This window comes from Pteronotus mesoamericanus, unplaced genomic scaffold (genome assembly GCF_021234165.1).
Source record: "Pteronotus mesoamericanus isolate MK-2021 breed Mesoamerican mustached bat unplaced genomic scaffold, CSHL_Meso_final contig_55, whole genome shotgun sequence".
Lineage (NCBI taxonomy): Eukaryota > Metazoa > Chordata > Mammalia > Chiroptera > Mormoopidae > Pteronotus > Pteronotus mesoamericanus.
The window spans coordinates 9,459,891-9,476,720 of record NW_026555198.1 but is presented as its reverse complement, the minus strand read 5'-3'; the positions used below and the strand labels follow the sequence as shown (position 1 = coordinate 9,476,720).

Sequence of the window (16,830 nt, the reverse complement as noted above, 5' to 3'; positions counted from 1 at the left end):
TTGGTTTTGACTTGTCTCCAGGCTCACTCATTAAAGTTTGGTGGTGGTGAAGGGGTGTCTAAAAGTTTTAAGTAGAACTCACACCCTCAGATCTGGCTTGGGGGGTGGGGAACCAAACCAGAAGACCTCCTAGCCGAACACCTTTTTTTTTTTTTTTTTTTGGACCCAATGTACTCATCTCAAAATCTCCACAAAGCACCTATCCCTACAATATGTTCCCTGTCAGCAGTAAAGTCCTATTTCAAATGGCTATTTAAGTGCTTCACGTACTCTTTTCAGGCACTTTTAATTCTTCAAGAGTTTTTATTAGGTTACAGGCACATTACAAACCCTGCGAACTACATAAAGCTTTAAAAGAAGGACCACTCCCTAATTAGTCCCAACGGTGAAGCAGGATGTTAGGGCTAGAACACCTGGGTTCAGGGCTTTGTTCCTGAAAGATAACTTACCTCATTTGCTTATGTAGCGCATATGCTTCGATCAAAGAATGTACCATACTGGCCTAAAAATATCAGCAAAAAATTTTTTTAAAAAGCAGAAAACAGTTTCTTAATGTTTAATTCAGAAAAATTGCATCGACTTCATCATCCTAAACAAAGGAATTAACTTTTAGCCCCCCTCCCTTCGTTTTATTTAATAGTCACAATGCACTTTAGACAATTTAGATACAAAGTATCTAAATCGCTAAAGCGAAAACTGCCGGGCCTGAGAGAGGCTATGGATCACTTTTCTCCTGAAGCTTCTCCACGACTTCAGGGACTCCTTGTATTAGAGACGCCTTCCGTCAGTGCCCTAACCTCCTTTGCGAGCCCGCCCCCACCTGCGTCCGTTGGCGCCCCGCTGATAAACGCGGCGCTCTCAGAAACTGTAAGGGAACACTTCCTCCACCACCTCGTAGAGCCGCCCAAATTACTGCTGAAGATTTCCCCCAGTCCAGTATCTTCTTCGCTTCCTAATGCTCTCCCGTCTACCCACCCCACCCCCACCCCCCCACGCGCGAAAGCCCACGGTCTTTCATGCCAACCTCTCTTACCCGTTTGGGGACTTTGGCCAGGGAATCGCACATGCTGACATACTCGGGACTGTAAATGTAAACCGGCGGCAGCGACTTCCCACTGTCCGCAGGTTCCTCTGGCTCCTCCATCTTCCACTTCCAGCCGTTCTGGAGCCACCGTCCGGATGCGGCTTTTTTCGTACTCAGCCCGGGCTCCGGTTCCTGCTCCTCTAAACGGCCGCAGCGGTGCTCCCTGGTCAACATTCCCTCCAATTCTTGAGATCGCCAGAGTCACTGTTCTCAATCCACATCCAATTGAAGGAATGCATGGGTCTTCCCAGGGCACAACCCCTTCATTTAGTGACCACAGTTCAAAAACGAGAAGTGTACAGATATTAAATCCCAGATAACTGCCAATTAGGGTCGATGTTTTACGGCACAGATAAGCACGGTCAAAACTAACCATCCTTGTTGCCCTACGGGGCCATTTGAGATGAGGTCAGACCAGCTTCAGAGCATGCTGGGAGATGTAGTTTCAAGGGGTTTGAGTAGCGGAAGAACTGGGGCTACTAACTAAAATAGCCGCGAATTTGAGTTTTAGCGCTAAAAAAAAAAAAAAAAAAAGCCTCAACTCCTTATGAATTGTTTCAATCTGAAAATACACCTACATAAATATAGACACGACGTGGCCACCAAGAGCATCACCCAATTATGTAATAGTGGCAGCTTTTTTTGGGTGGAGGATCAATTAATGGTACAAAAGGTTTGAAAAGTTCACACAGTAAATTATGTGCCTCTGTGCCTCATTGTTTTTCATCACCTATCCATGTTCATGTAAGAGTTAATAATCTCAATAATTTACTCTGGCAAAGCTGATAGCACTTTCCCAAGAGGCTGGCTAGTACTCTGGAAATTGCTTGGTAGATTGCAGTCAAACAACGAAGATAAATTACTCCTTGAAAATTCATGTGGACTGAAGGTGTAAGCAGAGACTTTCAGTGACGTTTGGAGACTTCAGATTATCCCTCTTCCCTCCCTTTGCTTCTGCACCTGGTGAAAAGCCAGAGAAATATTTTAGGTTTCATGTGAGGGTCCACATCAGAGAATATTCTGAAGCAGTTTTAGAATTACTCAGTATTTTCAAGTTCCTAGGAGTCTCTGTGTACTGATGCAAGCTGGCCAATGCTAAAGCGCCCAACTCTTACATGAACCTGAGCTGACCTACTAACACCCCTCAAACAACCCAATAACCTTACCTTCAAAATCTACCTTGCTGTCCTGGCCAGGTAGCCTATTTGGTTACAGCATTGTCCAGGGAACATACAAGAATCAAACCACTGGATACATTAAAAAGTGGAACAAATCGATGTTTCTCTCTCTCTCTCAAAAGTAAATAAATAAATAAAACGTAAATAAATAAATAGATAGATAAAATATAAAACAACCTACCTTGCAGGGTTGGGATTGAGCTACCTGAGAGGGTCTGCAGATCCTGAAAACCCCCAGTCATCATCTCTTCCCATCGCAAGATGGATAACGAGAAGCGCCTGGCCTACACCATCATCTGCTTCCTGCACGCTCAGCTGCAGCATGGGGGGCTCTCATCTGATGCCCAGGAGAGCCCGAAAGTTGCAATCCAGTGCCTGGAGACTGCTTTTGGGGTGACAGTGGAAGACGGCGACTTCGCACTTCCTCAGACTAGCAGGGAATTTGCATTCTTGTAGAGATGAGACATACACAAAATCCGTATACAACACAGTGTCAGATAATGAATGTAGGCTGCTTAAATTAATAAATAAGTATCGAGTACTTCATAACTGGTACGTAAATGGCAACTGGGATCCTTACTCAGTGGCATTTGGGGGGGTTGTATCAAATGGACAGGACTTTACTTGGTGAAGATGGGAGCCGGGAGAGGACGTAGAGACTGGAGTCAGCAGCGTATGCAAAGATAAAAAAAGGAGGCTATTTCTAGTCTAGTTTAGATGAAGGGGCTGGATCATGAAGGGTTTTGAATGCCAGACTCAAGATAGCAGACTTCATCCTGTGGGAAATGGGGAGACATTTAAACACGAATCTGTTTAAAAAAAAAGATTTCTACAGCAGTGGTGTGTAGGAAAGATGACCTATTGAAAGACTAGAGGCAGGGAGAGTGCCACAATGGTCCAAAGGAGAAGTGATGATGATTTAAACTAGGGTAGGGGCAATGGGAACAGAGAGGGAGAAACATTGCACAGGATAGGTTCAATAGGACTTCCTTACTATTTGGATGCTGGTGAGAGATGGAAGAGAGTCACTGGAAACTCTTAAATGTAAAGTCTAGGTAAAGAGAAGGCTAGTGGTATCAATATAACAGGAAAACAAGGTGGAAGAACTCATAGGGTAGAGCAGAATGAACATGAGTTTGATTTTCAAAATGGTCAAAGTGTTGAGTTGTATAAATCAATGGGTTAAATCCGGCACTTACCCTATTTTTCTCCTACGTAAGAAACAGACAACTAAAGTCATGAGTGGCTGCGATAGCCAAGGGAACATGGCTTCCTCTGCTGGAATGCCTAATGGTCAATCCAACTTAACATTTTCAAATAAAATTCCTGATTTCCCCATCGAAGTCTTTCCCACCCCTTTCCCATCTTTCATAGCTTAGTAACGAGACCAACAACTATCGAGTTGCCTAAGCCAGAAACCTGGGATTTATTAATATTCCTTCTTTTTCTCCCACTCTCAGATCTACCCTACCAACAATTTCCCATTTCTTCCACCTCCAAAACATGTCTTAAATGCTGTACATCAGTTTTCTCCCTCCACACTCTGCTGCTACCCTAGTCCTGGCACTGTAATGGCTCATCTGGACTTCCCACAATATCTAATTCTTATTCTGCTTCTACTGACCTACAATTCATTCTTTTTAGCAGCTGCTAGACTGAGCTAAAAAAAAAAAAATCCCAATCAGATGTTACTTTTTAAACCCAGCCCCACACCATGGTGAGAATCCTTGAGCTAGGAAGAGAGTGTAATTTGGGGGCTTAGGAGGAGAAAAAGATGCCAGAAAGGTGACCAAAAAGGAAGTTTGGTGAGAACGAGTATAGTGCAGTTTCACAGAAATGGAGGGATTAGAGGGTTACAAGGGAGAGGTAGTAACATTGTCATGTATTGTGAGATTCAAAGGATCCTTTTGCCATTAGGAGCTCACTGGTGCTCTATGAAGAAAATTAGAGGTAGAGGAGGAAGCCAGATCAGAAGGAGTTCAGGAGTAAGGCCAGCACTGTCAAGTGTAGTTTCCTCTTTGAAGAAATGTGATTGTAAAAGGAAGGAGTTAGTGTATCAGCCTGGGGGGGAAGTCAGAGACCATAATTTTTTTTTTAGGGTAAGGAAGACATGCACTTGTTTATACACAGAGGGGAGGGAGTCTCTGGGACTGCGAGAGTTGACTGACAGGCAAGCAATACAAGGAGAAAATGGGACTTGTTTTGGACCTTACAGTTTGGCCAACCAACAACGTAAAATCTGGACTCTAATCAGATGACATGAAAAAAAGATTGTCTTATGTGTTCTTTCAGATCTAGGAGACAGGTAGGTGGACACTTCAACACCAGAACTTGGCTTTTAAATGGGAAATTCTCTCTGGATACTCTCAATTGGCATACAGTGTAACAAGATGGTTCAATTATGGAGAAAGATACATTGTTGCAGGAGACTCTGAACTTGGCAGCAGAATTACTGTAGCAAATCTCACAGGGAGGCTGGACTCTTGTTCATGATTAAAACAGAGCACAAACCACGCCAAGAGTCCCTAACTTCAATTTTCCACACGCTTAATACCCATGTGGTCCTTAAGTTGGGAAGAAAATCCTTCCCAAAGCACTGGATTTGCAGTCAAAGGACTTGAGGTCAGAGGAAGTAGTATAAATTGTGGCTCCAAAGTTTCCTTGTGTGGTGACACTGAGCAAATTCTTTGACTAACTTGCCTCAACCATTGATTGACTTCCTCAACCATTTACTTGTTGCTAAAGGCAGTTTTTGAATAAGCAAGGTCAGGTTGGACTTGCCACTTTTGGTGATCTCTCTGGCTTGTACTTGCTGGCAGGTGCAGGCAGATGAGAAAGGAAACACATTAAAAAGGCACCCACCCCTTTGGTCACTCTTCTTTTGTGCATTTCACAAACTTCCTCAACTGCCCTTAACAGACTGATCCTTGTTTTTACACTGCTTTCTAGTATCATTTCTTTGGAAGAGTGCTGTTGTTGAGAATGTGAACTCTGGAGTCAGATTGCTTGGGCTAGTAAGCTCTACCACTTACTGGCTGTTCAATCTGGAACAACTTGTTTAAAAGACCAGTGCCTCAGTCCTTGCCAAGTGCCTGTATCACAATGTCTGGCATTATGCCAAATAGTCCTTACTTTTTGGGAAAGTCTCCTCCCATTGTTGTCCTCACCCCAATACCAATAGTGCATGAGTATTGCTGGTGGTTTGAGAATAGGTCCTTGGCTTTTAGGCCTAGCCTTAAAAGAAATCAGACTTCTGCTAAATATAGGGTGCGCATATCATCCAAACTGGGACACTTTTGAGACTGACAGAGTGCTATTAATAATTATGTCAGGACAACAGGCATAAATGGGGACTGTCCTGGGAAAACCAAGACCTAAGTTTACTTACATTTCATAAGAAATGAAGAGTAAATGTGGAAAACACTGCACCTCCACTGCATTAGCACAGGCACTAGGTTTTTGGTAAGTGCAAAAAGGATGGGTAGAGGTTTTGTGAGCTGTGGCTAAGAACCAGTTTTGCCCCACCAGCTGCATAAAAATCCCACAATGTATTGTAGTGAAACCTAATTAAGCACGACGGGACTACAGCAACTTGTTCATCCGTGCTTGGTAAATAAACCCTTTTGGTTACACAAAGTGCTAATGAGTAGTATAAACAAGATTCTGCCAAATATTTATAATACTTAAGAGAACAAACTGTTCTTAGTACCTTCCAGTAGTGCAGAAGCACCATTTGCACATAACTGTTAATGCTGAGTAAAAAATCATTCATCAGAACAGGTTCCCTAAAGACATTAATAAATCCAATTTAATTTAGTGAGCTTAGTTTGGGCAGGTATGTATTTGAACAGTAAAACTGCATTTCTTTACATATAACATTATATAATGTATAATATATGCTTTATATTAATATTATACTACTTTGACACCACTAATGAGCTTTGACTGTACTGTATAATTAGACTACATAAAATAGAGCCACGAAATAAACTCCAATCAAAAAATACATATTGTTTTTTAAGTTTTACACATTGGCACCAGACATGATTTACTTGGAAATTCTATTTTTATTCTACTTTGAAAACAGAAGTGCTTTAAAAAAATCCAACATGTCTTTTAGTATCACATGCTTAAAATGAACAAAATAGAAATCGAGTTTTCTAAAAACTTGATGTAAAAGTGAAGCACAGTGATAGAGGGAGGGCAGCAGAGTGCTAGACGGCTTAGTAAACCCAGAGAAATGCGGCCATCAGTGTCAGTTCAGGCAGATGAGCGTGGGAGGGAGTGGTGCTTATCACCTGTGCCACTACAGGTGTACTTTCTCCCTGTGGTTGGGGTACACTTGCAGCTAGTGAAAAGAAGATACATTTTCAGGACAGGTTGTAAAGGACCTTTATAAATGACCAGAAACTCATGTAAGCAGAAAACTACTTACTGTGTGTTTCCATTTGCTCTAAGAGAGGTACTGAGAAGGCTGGCCATCCTCTCTTTGTTTCTATCTGTTTTCTACCACTCTACTATGCTCACTTATTCATGTGGACTCATAACATTGTCACTGGTACTATAAGAATTATTCAGAGAGTCCCCCATCTCCATCCCCATCCTTGGAGAAAAACCTGGAAAAAATCTGAAGGAAAGGAAGGGATTGAAGTAGGAAGTTTTCTGAGAGCGAACAGAGACATTAGTAGAGTGTCTACACAGAAATCAGAAGGGAAGTGCTATGGACTAAATGCGTCCCTCCAAAACTCATATGTGGAAGCTTTAATCCCCAATGACACGATAGTTGAAGGTGGGGCCTTTTTCACAGATAATTGGGATTAGATGAAGTCAGGAGTATGCAGTCTCCATCATGGGATTAATTCCCTTATAACAAGAGAAAAGAGGCTACAGATCTGTCTCTGCACCATGTGAAGACACAGCAAGAAGGCAGCTCTGTGCAAACCAGGAAGCAGGCCCTCACTAAACACTGATTCTGCTGGTACCTTGACCTTGGACCTCTCAGCCTCCAGAGCTGTGTGGAATAAATATATTTTGTTTAAGCCATCCAACCTATGGTTCTTGTTATAGCAGCCTAAACTAAGACAGAAAGTTAGAAGAAACATTCTTCAAACAAGGCTACTGAAACATGGGACCAGGGGAGAGGACTTAACAATTTCTTCCACTACCCTTTGTGTGTCGGTCTGATGCCACAGTCACTCTCCACCCCCTCCCCCAACAAGTAACACTGATATTTACATACTCACTTAGTCTGTCAAATGTAGATACAGATATACAGGCACATAAAAGTACTTATATTCAGGAAACTTCCCATGTATACTTAGACACATACAAATGCAGATGTGTACAAGCAACAGATATATGCCCACAGATAGGAAGATATACACCAACACTAGAATCAGGAAGTGAAAATGTAAGTGACAGAGTTTAAGAATAGATGGGAGGGCAGGGAATTGAGGGTGGGGGTGGATGCTGTAGAAGGCAAGTAGGTAGGTGAGACAGATCAGGTGAACACTGGGAAAGAGTGCTCAGGAAAGCATCCATAGACTGGAGTGCTGGGTTCCTGTTTGCCAAAGACAGAGACTTCACTTAGTCTGTGTTTTGTGCCAGCCCACACTTGAGAGGCCAGGATTAGGTGCACAAGGCTCTCTTCCGGGCACCTCTGATTCCCTTTTGGCTCCCTAGGAATAATACACTACATAGGCATCTTCTTTTCTGCCCCTTTTTTCTGTGCAATTGGGCTGTTGCCCTCATTTGTCTGGGTTATTCTGCTACAAATCCATCTCTGAGTCCTAGCAAGCTTCATAAAAAGTGATTTTGAGTGTTAATACACAATTCCTGAACTCTACACACTGGACTTGCATTTTTTGATATTTTACCAAAGGTCGAGTAGAAATTATGTGTGCAGATACAGAAAAGGCAAAAGCAGAAACAATAATTCTACATAGAAAGGAGTTTATCACTCAGTGTGAGGCAACATGTGAGTAAAGAATGAAAGTACAACCTGCTACTCTCTTTTTCCAAGAAAAGGCACTTATAGTAGATATTTGCAATTTATAGAAGGATAAAGTGCAACAATTTAGGGTTTTACTCACTTGAAATAGTGTCTCAAAGGACTCACCACTCATTCACACAAGGAACCCACACATAAGAAAAAACAAACTTGAAGGATAAGTTATTATTAATACCTGCTCCCTAAACAGGAGTTAGAAAACTAAGTGTGTAACAGGTCTAGAGAATAAAAACACATGCACACTCTAGTGAACCATGAAAGGATTAAGGCCCACAATGAAGAGCCTGGGTGAGCAAGGGTTCACTTCTTCTAAAGCAGTTAGTTTCTCAGAAAAGTTCTCTCTTCTTGGGAGTGATGAGTTGGAATGGGGCAGGGTGGGAACGATCAGGCCATCACAGTTCAGTTCCATGCAATCAACCAAGGCAGGAACCAGCTGTCAAAAGGCTCCCAGTAGCCAGGGCCCAAAGGCCTCATTGCATGGCACAGATGCTGTGGGGCAGGAACTCCTGCACGTAGGTGGCAGCTGCTTTGGAGAGGTAGGTCATGGTGCCAAACCTGCCACTGGGTGCACTGTCATACAGAAGAGTACAGATGCCAGATGCAGGATCCTTTGCCAACATGGTATCATCTGCGCCGAGGGTTTTCTGTTTGGTTTTTAAGGGTGGGAGAACACAGGGGAAAGGAAAAATTACTAATCCTACTAATTAAAGTTCTGATTAGGATAACTCAGAGCCTCCTCCCCATCACCAACTAGTTGGATCTTAGGCTGCTTAGCGAGGAAGGGATCAGGGTTATGCACAAAGCAGTGAGTATGAGTTTGTATACATGCATTTTTCACTAGATCCAAAAAGCATATGAAGTTCTATTTAAAGTATTGTTTAGAATTTTTTAAGTGAAATAGAATTAACTAAATGAGTTGTGCCTATTAAAATTCAAATGTTAATACTTACAAATCACCCTAGAGGGATTTTTCTCTGAATCTTTCTATACTACTGATTTCAGCTCTGTATTATTATTTTATATATCTTGCATGTGATCATTATTTCTTTCTAAGTTGACTTAATTCAAATACACCACAAGCTTTCCAAGCGAGAGTCTATGTTTGAAAGGGATCATCACATTTTCTGACACATAAACTAACTTCAATCCAGAATATTTAAAATTAGGACTCTTAGAAAACCTGGATACTTTTAATTTCTTTTGCATTCTCCCACAGTGCCTAACAGAGTGAAACACCTATTACATGTTTTGGAGATTTTCCTACTGACGAAAGTGCACGTCCTTCACCTTATGTGTTCCTACACTTAATCTAGAAAACATTTGTAAAGCTTTCAATAAACAGTTTACATTTTAAAAATATGGTTAATTTCCTGGAAGAAAATTTATTAAGAACGTAAGAAAAATGTAGAATTAAAAGGTTCACTTTCATATTTTTCCTATAGGTAAACAGCAAAAGCAAAACCAAACCAAAACTAAAATGAAATCTTCTCCTTAATATTCAGGAAGGATACGACATCCATTAGTCTCTTATTAAGTCCTTATGACCACCAAAAGTAGCATGATAAGAAGTATGAAATACGATGAAAGGCACAAAAGCTTCCTGAGTTCCAGGCAACTTTACCATCTAACCCAGCCACAAAACACATGGTGAAAGGCAGGTTACTTCGCAGCCTACTTCCTTTGCAGTCACCTCAGAGTCACTACACAAAGGGCCCAGAAAAGAGCTAGGAGTAAGAGGGCACAAGAAAGTGACCTTGGCTTCACGAAGAGCTATGAATGTAGTCAGGTTAGTGCCAGACATTCCCATTTGATAAAACAACAGGTTTACTTACCTGTTCTTGAAGGAACAAATCATTGGCAATATGCACTATTTTTTCCACAGCAATGATGCTTCCGATACTATGAATTTCAATATCTGCCATCATAGTGAGGACAAGGATGGCTTCAACCAGAAGTTGCCGGTATTCTGGCTGAGGCACACGATTTAGGACAGACTCCACATGAACAGAGAATTTAATCTCGCCTGGAGTCATCTGTGATAGAGAAAAAGAAAATCACTTCTGAAGAACCCATTATCAGAAAATATCAACCACCTACTCTGAAAGGCAGTAAAAACGCTGTAGCCAAGAGCACTGCTTCAATACCCTTTAAAGTAATTGAGTAAATTGGTTCTGTCTTTTTGGAAGGCAATCTGGCATTGCCTGATGCTTCATAAAAGTGTCAATGCCCTCTAACCCAAAATCCTATTTCTGGGCGTTCATCCTACCAAAATAATTCAAAGAGGAAAAAAAAAAACCTAAAAAAAACCTAATGTGCTAGAGTGTTTGTAGCAGCATTAATAATAAGTGAAAAACTAGAAGTAACCTAACATGGGAATGGCTGTGTAAATAATGGCATATTATGGTATAGCAACTTCAAGAGTTTTTATAGAGTCATTTAAAAGAATAAATATGATAACTGTGGATAAAGGGAAAACCTAAATAGAACTTAAAATTGTATATACATGATGACTAGAAGTATGTAAAGCACTAATATACTGTTAAGTTAAAATGGGCATGAAAAAATAAAGTAATTTTAGGATGAAAGGGATCGACGAATCCTTTTTGGCAAAACTGTATTGAGTATATAGTTTAAGGTGGCAATGTAGTTTTGGATTTAAAAACCTGGGTTCAAGATTTCTCTTCATCAGTTACTAGTTTTGTAACCTTGGGTAATTCATCTCTCTAAATTTGTTTTCTTATTTTAAACCAGGAACTACAATCCCTTCCTTAGTTATCTCACATAGTTGTGTTGAAGATCAAATTAAAGAAAGTGTGAAGGTGCTCTGAAGACTCTTAAAGGTACCATTCAGTTATGTATTATTATTAATTCTATTAACATTTCAATCTTGCTTAAAGGCAGAGAAAAGACAAACAGAGGACTCAGTTTCTTAGTTAGAGGAAAGACCTATAGGCAAGAGAGACGTCTTGAAGCATAGCATCAGCTTTCTGTATCTGCCTCTCTGGACATTATCTGTAACAATTCCAGTGTTTTTGAGAATTTTCTACTCTCCAGTCTTACTGTTTCTAGCTTGCTCATTCCAACTCCTTTGTTGATTTTGCATAAAGGCTATTTCTTTAAAATTTCCGTGTGATAGGGCAAAAAGTGAAATATGAAAGCACCTGATAATCTATGTCTGAGGTTCATGGCAATGTTTTCAAACCGTGAGTCAACCTAAGGACTTTTTAAAAATACAAATGCTCAGATCCCATCCCTGGGGACTATAATGCACTAAATTGGAGATGAGAGCTCAGGTTACTATGACAAAGAGCTAAGGACCAGTGGTTTATGATCTAATTAGTCTGCAAGCATCCTACTAGAGAATGGTGGGGATGAGAAGGGTGGGGACATGAGAAGTCATTCATTCTTAGGTATTTATCTTGACCGACCTCTTCAACTCTGGCAACACTCACGTAAATCAGCATAACTTAATCATTAAGAAAAGCTGTGCTTATGTAACTAACATAATACCTAATTGTTCCCTAATGTACCTGTTCTATTTTTTTAAAAAACAATCTCTTGTTTCTCCAAATGCATTTCCTGTTCTGTTGATTTATAAAAGCACAGATGTTATTCTGAAAAGTGATCACCGAAATACTTTAGCCAGACAAGCTATCAATCACATAAATGTGAAAGACTCAGAATCTTACCTCTCTAGTGGTTGAAGAAGGAAGAACAAAACCTTCCACAGAAAGTCCATGACACTGCAAAACAGCAAAAACATGTTGTCAGTAAGACATGCTGACAACTGGGAGGCCGTAAGGAGACACTTAGTATTGGTAAGTGTGCTTCACAGGGTAGATGCTGAGTAATCACAGGCCAGTGAAAGGCCCTGCAGCTCAAGTGTCCTTGCCAAGGGACTGTGATAATCATGCAGCAAGAAGCAGGGTTAGGCTACAGTAGACCTAAGGTTCATCCTCTACTTAGGGGAGTGGAAGGGATAGGGAAAAATCTACTTTTGGCAACAGACTGGCCCCAATGATTCAGAGACTACATGGGAGGATACCATGCTCAGTCCCAGAGCCAATGCAAATAGGCTTGCAGAAAGACTTTTCGGCTGAACAAAAAAACTCGAGATACAAATTTAACGGGCATGCACAGTAAACTACATTTTCTAGTTAAACACCCCCCTCCATAAACACTCCTGATTCTCCCATCCTGCTCTAAGGATATAAGAATCTCTTACGTTCTTCTGTAGTACTTGTCATCTTTTAACATTCTTCATAACTTATTTATTAGGTTTGTTATTTATTGTTTGTCTCTCCCTAGGAGAATGTAAGTTCCATAAGGTCAAAGATTGTTGTCTGTTTTGTTCTTTGCTGTGTTGCTGTCAGCACCTAGGACACTGCCTAGTGCACAGCAGATGTTCAAGAAATGTTATATGAATGAGTGATATTTTATCTTTCCCCTCACCACAGCTCAGTTACTAAGAAGCAATGAGAATCAATGACTTGCCATTTTAGATTTTAAGTAAACCAAAACATTATATACTAAACCACAGATAAAGATTTCAATCCAATAGCTTTATCGACTCTAACAGACATTTCTATCCCATATTCCATAAGCCAAAAGACAGTCTTTGTACAGACAATTACTAGCCTTCAAACGTATGTGCACAGTGATTATGTTACATTCCTACTCTGAAAAGAATAGAATAAAAAAACAGAGGGCACTTGTTTTTCCTTTTTAGGCCAGGATTCCAAGTCCAGGTTTTGTTCTGCTTCAAAAAAAACCAATCATCCTTGTCAGATTAAATTCCTTCTCTTAGATTCTCACAGCCTCGTGGTTTTATACCTTTATCATAACACATTTTGGATTTGTGTTATAGCTTCTAATTAAGATAACTATGGATTAAACTCCTTAGTGACAAGAAGAGATATCTTCCATGGTATTTGGGGTAGAGCAGTACCTACTACACAACTGTGAAATTGAATTTCTATAACCCATCTATAACAGAAGAGATAAAGTACCTATCTGTCACTACTGTGCTATAAAAGTTAGACGAAAGGGAAGTAAGTTTTAGGTACTACTTGAAAGGAATGTTGTCAGAGCTGATAGTCTAAGGAATCAACTTCCACCTTTCCAAAAGATCGCATGATTCTGTCCATGGAAGAATATTAATGTGCTAAGGGAGACATAACTAAAGTCCTGGATGAAGTATTCTTCAGGTTCTTGCCAAAGGCTATGAAGCAAAAAGTGGCACTTAAGAGACTATGAATGAGATTTCTGAATGAGTACAATGGTCTTGGCCCTGTAAATCTGTCACAAACATAATGGTATGATGTATCCTTAAACGTCTTTGGCAAACTAAGCCTCTGAAAGAAAATCAAAGCTGGTCATGCCAACAAAGTCTTTGGACTATTAACATCACGATGATTTTGCATTTATTTAGTAGTTTCCATCCAAGAAAAATACAGGTAAGAGCTTTTCATACAAACTCCTCACAAGCTGCAGTTATTCTACTATGTGTGATTTTGTTAACAGCACATTGCTACAAGTAACATTTCCACTCTAAAATAGCTACAAAGAGAATGAGGTCTTTATCATCAAATTCAGCTCTATCACAATGCCCAGCTGAGGCCAAAAGCAGAGGTGATGATTTTTGAAATCTAATCTGCAAATAACACCATAGCAACAAAGTGGAAAGACAGTAAATTATCAATAATGTCAATAATAAATCTCTCATTTTTTATATTTTCTTCTAGGTTTTGTCTTCTAGCATTTGACTTCTCTATAATTGCCGTGATATCATAGTCACGTCACATCTCAGCCAAGGAGAATGAGGAATTCAAGGGGAAAACAAAGAGATATCTGCAATGTGTTATGCTCACCTTCTGCAAAACTTTCCATACTTTTTGATAAAATCCAATTGGGACTCTGTTCAGTGCTCCATCCAACCTTCTTCGGCGTTGCCATTGACCTTGACGATTATCTTTAAATATCTGTTGATCACATGCACTAGCAAATAACCCAATATTTGGACTCACAGAGTTTCCAGGTGACTTGGGAGGAAAGGAGAGGAAAGAATATAAATCAAAAGTTATCTCTGTTCCTCTAATAAAATATTATGGCACAGTGAATAATAAACACTCTGCAGAATTATAAACCACATTTTAAATGTAATACCCAAGATAAAGAGGTTAGAGTGAAGTTAGTAGATTTATGAGGAGCTAGCAGCAATGTAAACCAGTATGACCCTTATAGGAAGCAATCCAGTGATTCATAAGAAGAACCATAAAAATACTGATACATGAAAAGTTTTCTGCTCTCTCTTTCACTGGTTATCTGTTAAATTTGTAGCTGGTCTACTGCTTAGTTTGTTGAAATCATAAACTGTAACACAGTTTCAATCAATGTAAAAATAACTGAAACCAGAGAAAGTATGTTCTCTGACTATAAAGACATCAAATTACAAACCAACAACAGAAGGGAAATTTGCAAAGAAATTTGGGAAGGATAAACAGGGTCAAGCCTGGTTAGTACTTGGATGGAAGAAATTTGGGAAGGAAATTTATAAATATGTGGAAATTAGAAAACACACCCCTAAATAACCAGTGGGTTAAGAAAGAAATCACAAGGAAAATTAGAAAACCCTCTAAGATGAATGAAAATGAAAATACAACATAACAAGACTTATGAAGGATTCAGCTGAAACAGGACTTAAAGAGAAGTTTATGTTATGAATGCTTGTTTTAAAAATGAAAGCTCTCAAATCAAGAACCAAACATTCCATGTAAAGACAATGAAAGAAAGGACAGCAAACTAAACAGAAAGCAAGGAGAAGAAATAATAAAGATTATAGCAGAAATAAATAAAATAGAGAATAGAAAAATAAAGAACAATCAATGAATATGAAACTGGAAAAGGTGTTCATGCTGCCTGCCACTACCAGAGCCAATAAGTTGAGACATGGACTGAATCTTTATGGGCGCTTTATTCAGATGCTGGAGATCTAAGAAGACAGTGAGTTATGTACCCTTAAAAACCATCTTAATGTCTCATATCAAGCCTACCTTTTTGGAAGGAGAAGAAGGGGTAGGTAAGGGTTTTGGGGAAAAGGCTAATTGGATGAAAGTTGCAGTCCTGTGGCAATTTTCCTAGTACTTTTTTTTATCTGTTGATCAACAATTCTTTATCTGCATCATGGGTGTTCCCTCCTTGGAACACAGTGACTCAGATACCATCTCCATCATTTGCAGACCCCTGGGGCACAAAGGTTGAATTGCTTGTCAGCCTCCTGGAGTTATGTGGTCATGCATTCCAGTTCCTGGAACTTTCCACATGCATTAGTCACTTAAGCCTATCAACTATAACTAAAGCTAAAATCTTTAACTCTTGAATTAGTCTATCAAAACTAAAATGCCTCTTTGAATATAAGTATCAATAAAATCGAATCTTTAGCTAGATATACTGAAAAAAAAAGAAGTGATATTTAATGAGAGATGTATTAAAATCAGGATAGAGAGAGGGGACATCACTTCCAACCTTAAAGAAATAAAAATGATTATAGGGACATAACATTAGCAGCCATTTGTCAACAAATTATATAACTTACATGAAATGAACAAATTCCTAGAAAGACACAATTAACCAAACCGACTCTAGGAGAAACATAAAATCTGAATAGATTGATAACAACAAGATCAAATAAGTAATTACAAAACTTCCTACAAGAAATATCCAGGCACAGATGGCTTCACTAGTTAATTCTAACAACAGTTTTTCACAAACTCTTCTAAAAAAGAAGGTGTATTATGAAGTCCATATTATCTTTACACCAAAATCAGAAAAAAAAACCCCACCAAAAACTACAGATCAATATCCTTTATCTACAGACATACAAAAATCCTCAACAAAACACTAGCAAATGAAAATCAGCAATGCATAAACAGGATGATATACCATGATGAATTACAATATATGCCAGTAATTCAAGGGTCTTTTAATATCCAGACATCAATTAATGTAATACATTACATTTATATAATAAGATTAAAGGACAAAGACACATCATCCTAATTGATTAAGAAAAATCACTTAATAAAATCTAACACCCTTTCATGACAAAAACACTCAACAAATTAGAAACAGAGGGGAACCACATCAATCTAATAAAAAGCATCTACAAAAACCCCATAGCTGATCGAATGAATGCTTAGAGATGAACTGTTTTCCCTCCTAAGCTCAAAACAAGACAAAGATGTTCACTCTTGCTACTTTTATTCAGCATTGTATGGGAGGTTCTAGCCAGGCCTATTAAGCAATAAAAGAAATAAGTCACCCAGACTGGAAAGAACAAAGCAAAGTATCCCCATGTGTGGATGACATAATCTTGTATATAAGAAATTCACTAAAAAACAACTAGAACTAATGAATAAGTTCAGTAAAGTTGCATGGTAGAAGATCAATATGTAAAAATCAATTGTATTTCCAAACAGTAGCAATCATCAATCTGAAAATGAAGTAATAAAAAAATTCTACTTAAAATAGCATTAGCCCTAACTTGTGTAGCTCAGTGG

General features: G+C 39.2%; 2 protein-coding genes across 6 annotated transcripts in view; both read right to left on the bottom strand.

Moving 5' to 3' along the window:
• HDAC8 (histone deacetylase 8) overlaps positions 1–1,478 on the bottom strand; it is a 235,915-nt gene extending 234,437 nt beyond the window's left edge. For all 4 annotated transcript variants that reach the window (XM_054579586.1, XM_054579587.1, XM_054579585.1 and 1 more), the window contains exons 1-2: positions 1,034–1,478; positions 450–502 (exon numbers count right to left, since the gene is read on the bottom strand). In XM_054579586.1, coding sequence (XP_054435561.1) covers positions 450–502; positions 1,034–1,258 — 278 coding nt within the window. In that variant the 5' untranslated portion in view covers positions 1,259–1,478. The remainder of the gene's footprint in view (positions 1–449; positions 503–1,033) is intronic.
• A 4,831-nt stretch (positions 1,479–6,309) lies between these two features.
• The window catches only part of PHKA1 (phosphorylase kinase regulatory subunit alpha 1), a 136,862-nt gene continuing 126,341 nt past the window's right edge, over positions 6,310–16,830 (bottom strand). For both annotated transcript variants that reach the window (XM_054579583.1, XM_054579584.1), the window contains 4 exons: positions 14,143–14,313; positions 11,962–12,015; positions 10,105–10,305; positions 6,310–8,916 (listed from right to left, as the gene is read on the bottom strand). In XM_054579583.1, coding sequence (XP_054435558.1) covers positions 8,743–8,916; positions 10,105–10,305; positions 11,962–12,015; positions 14,143–14,313 — 600 coding nt within the window. In that variant the 3' untranslated portion in view covers positions 6,310–8,742. The remainder of the gene's footprint in view (positions 8,917–10,104; positions 10,306–11,961; positions 12,016–14,142; positions 14,314–16,830) is intronic.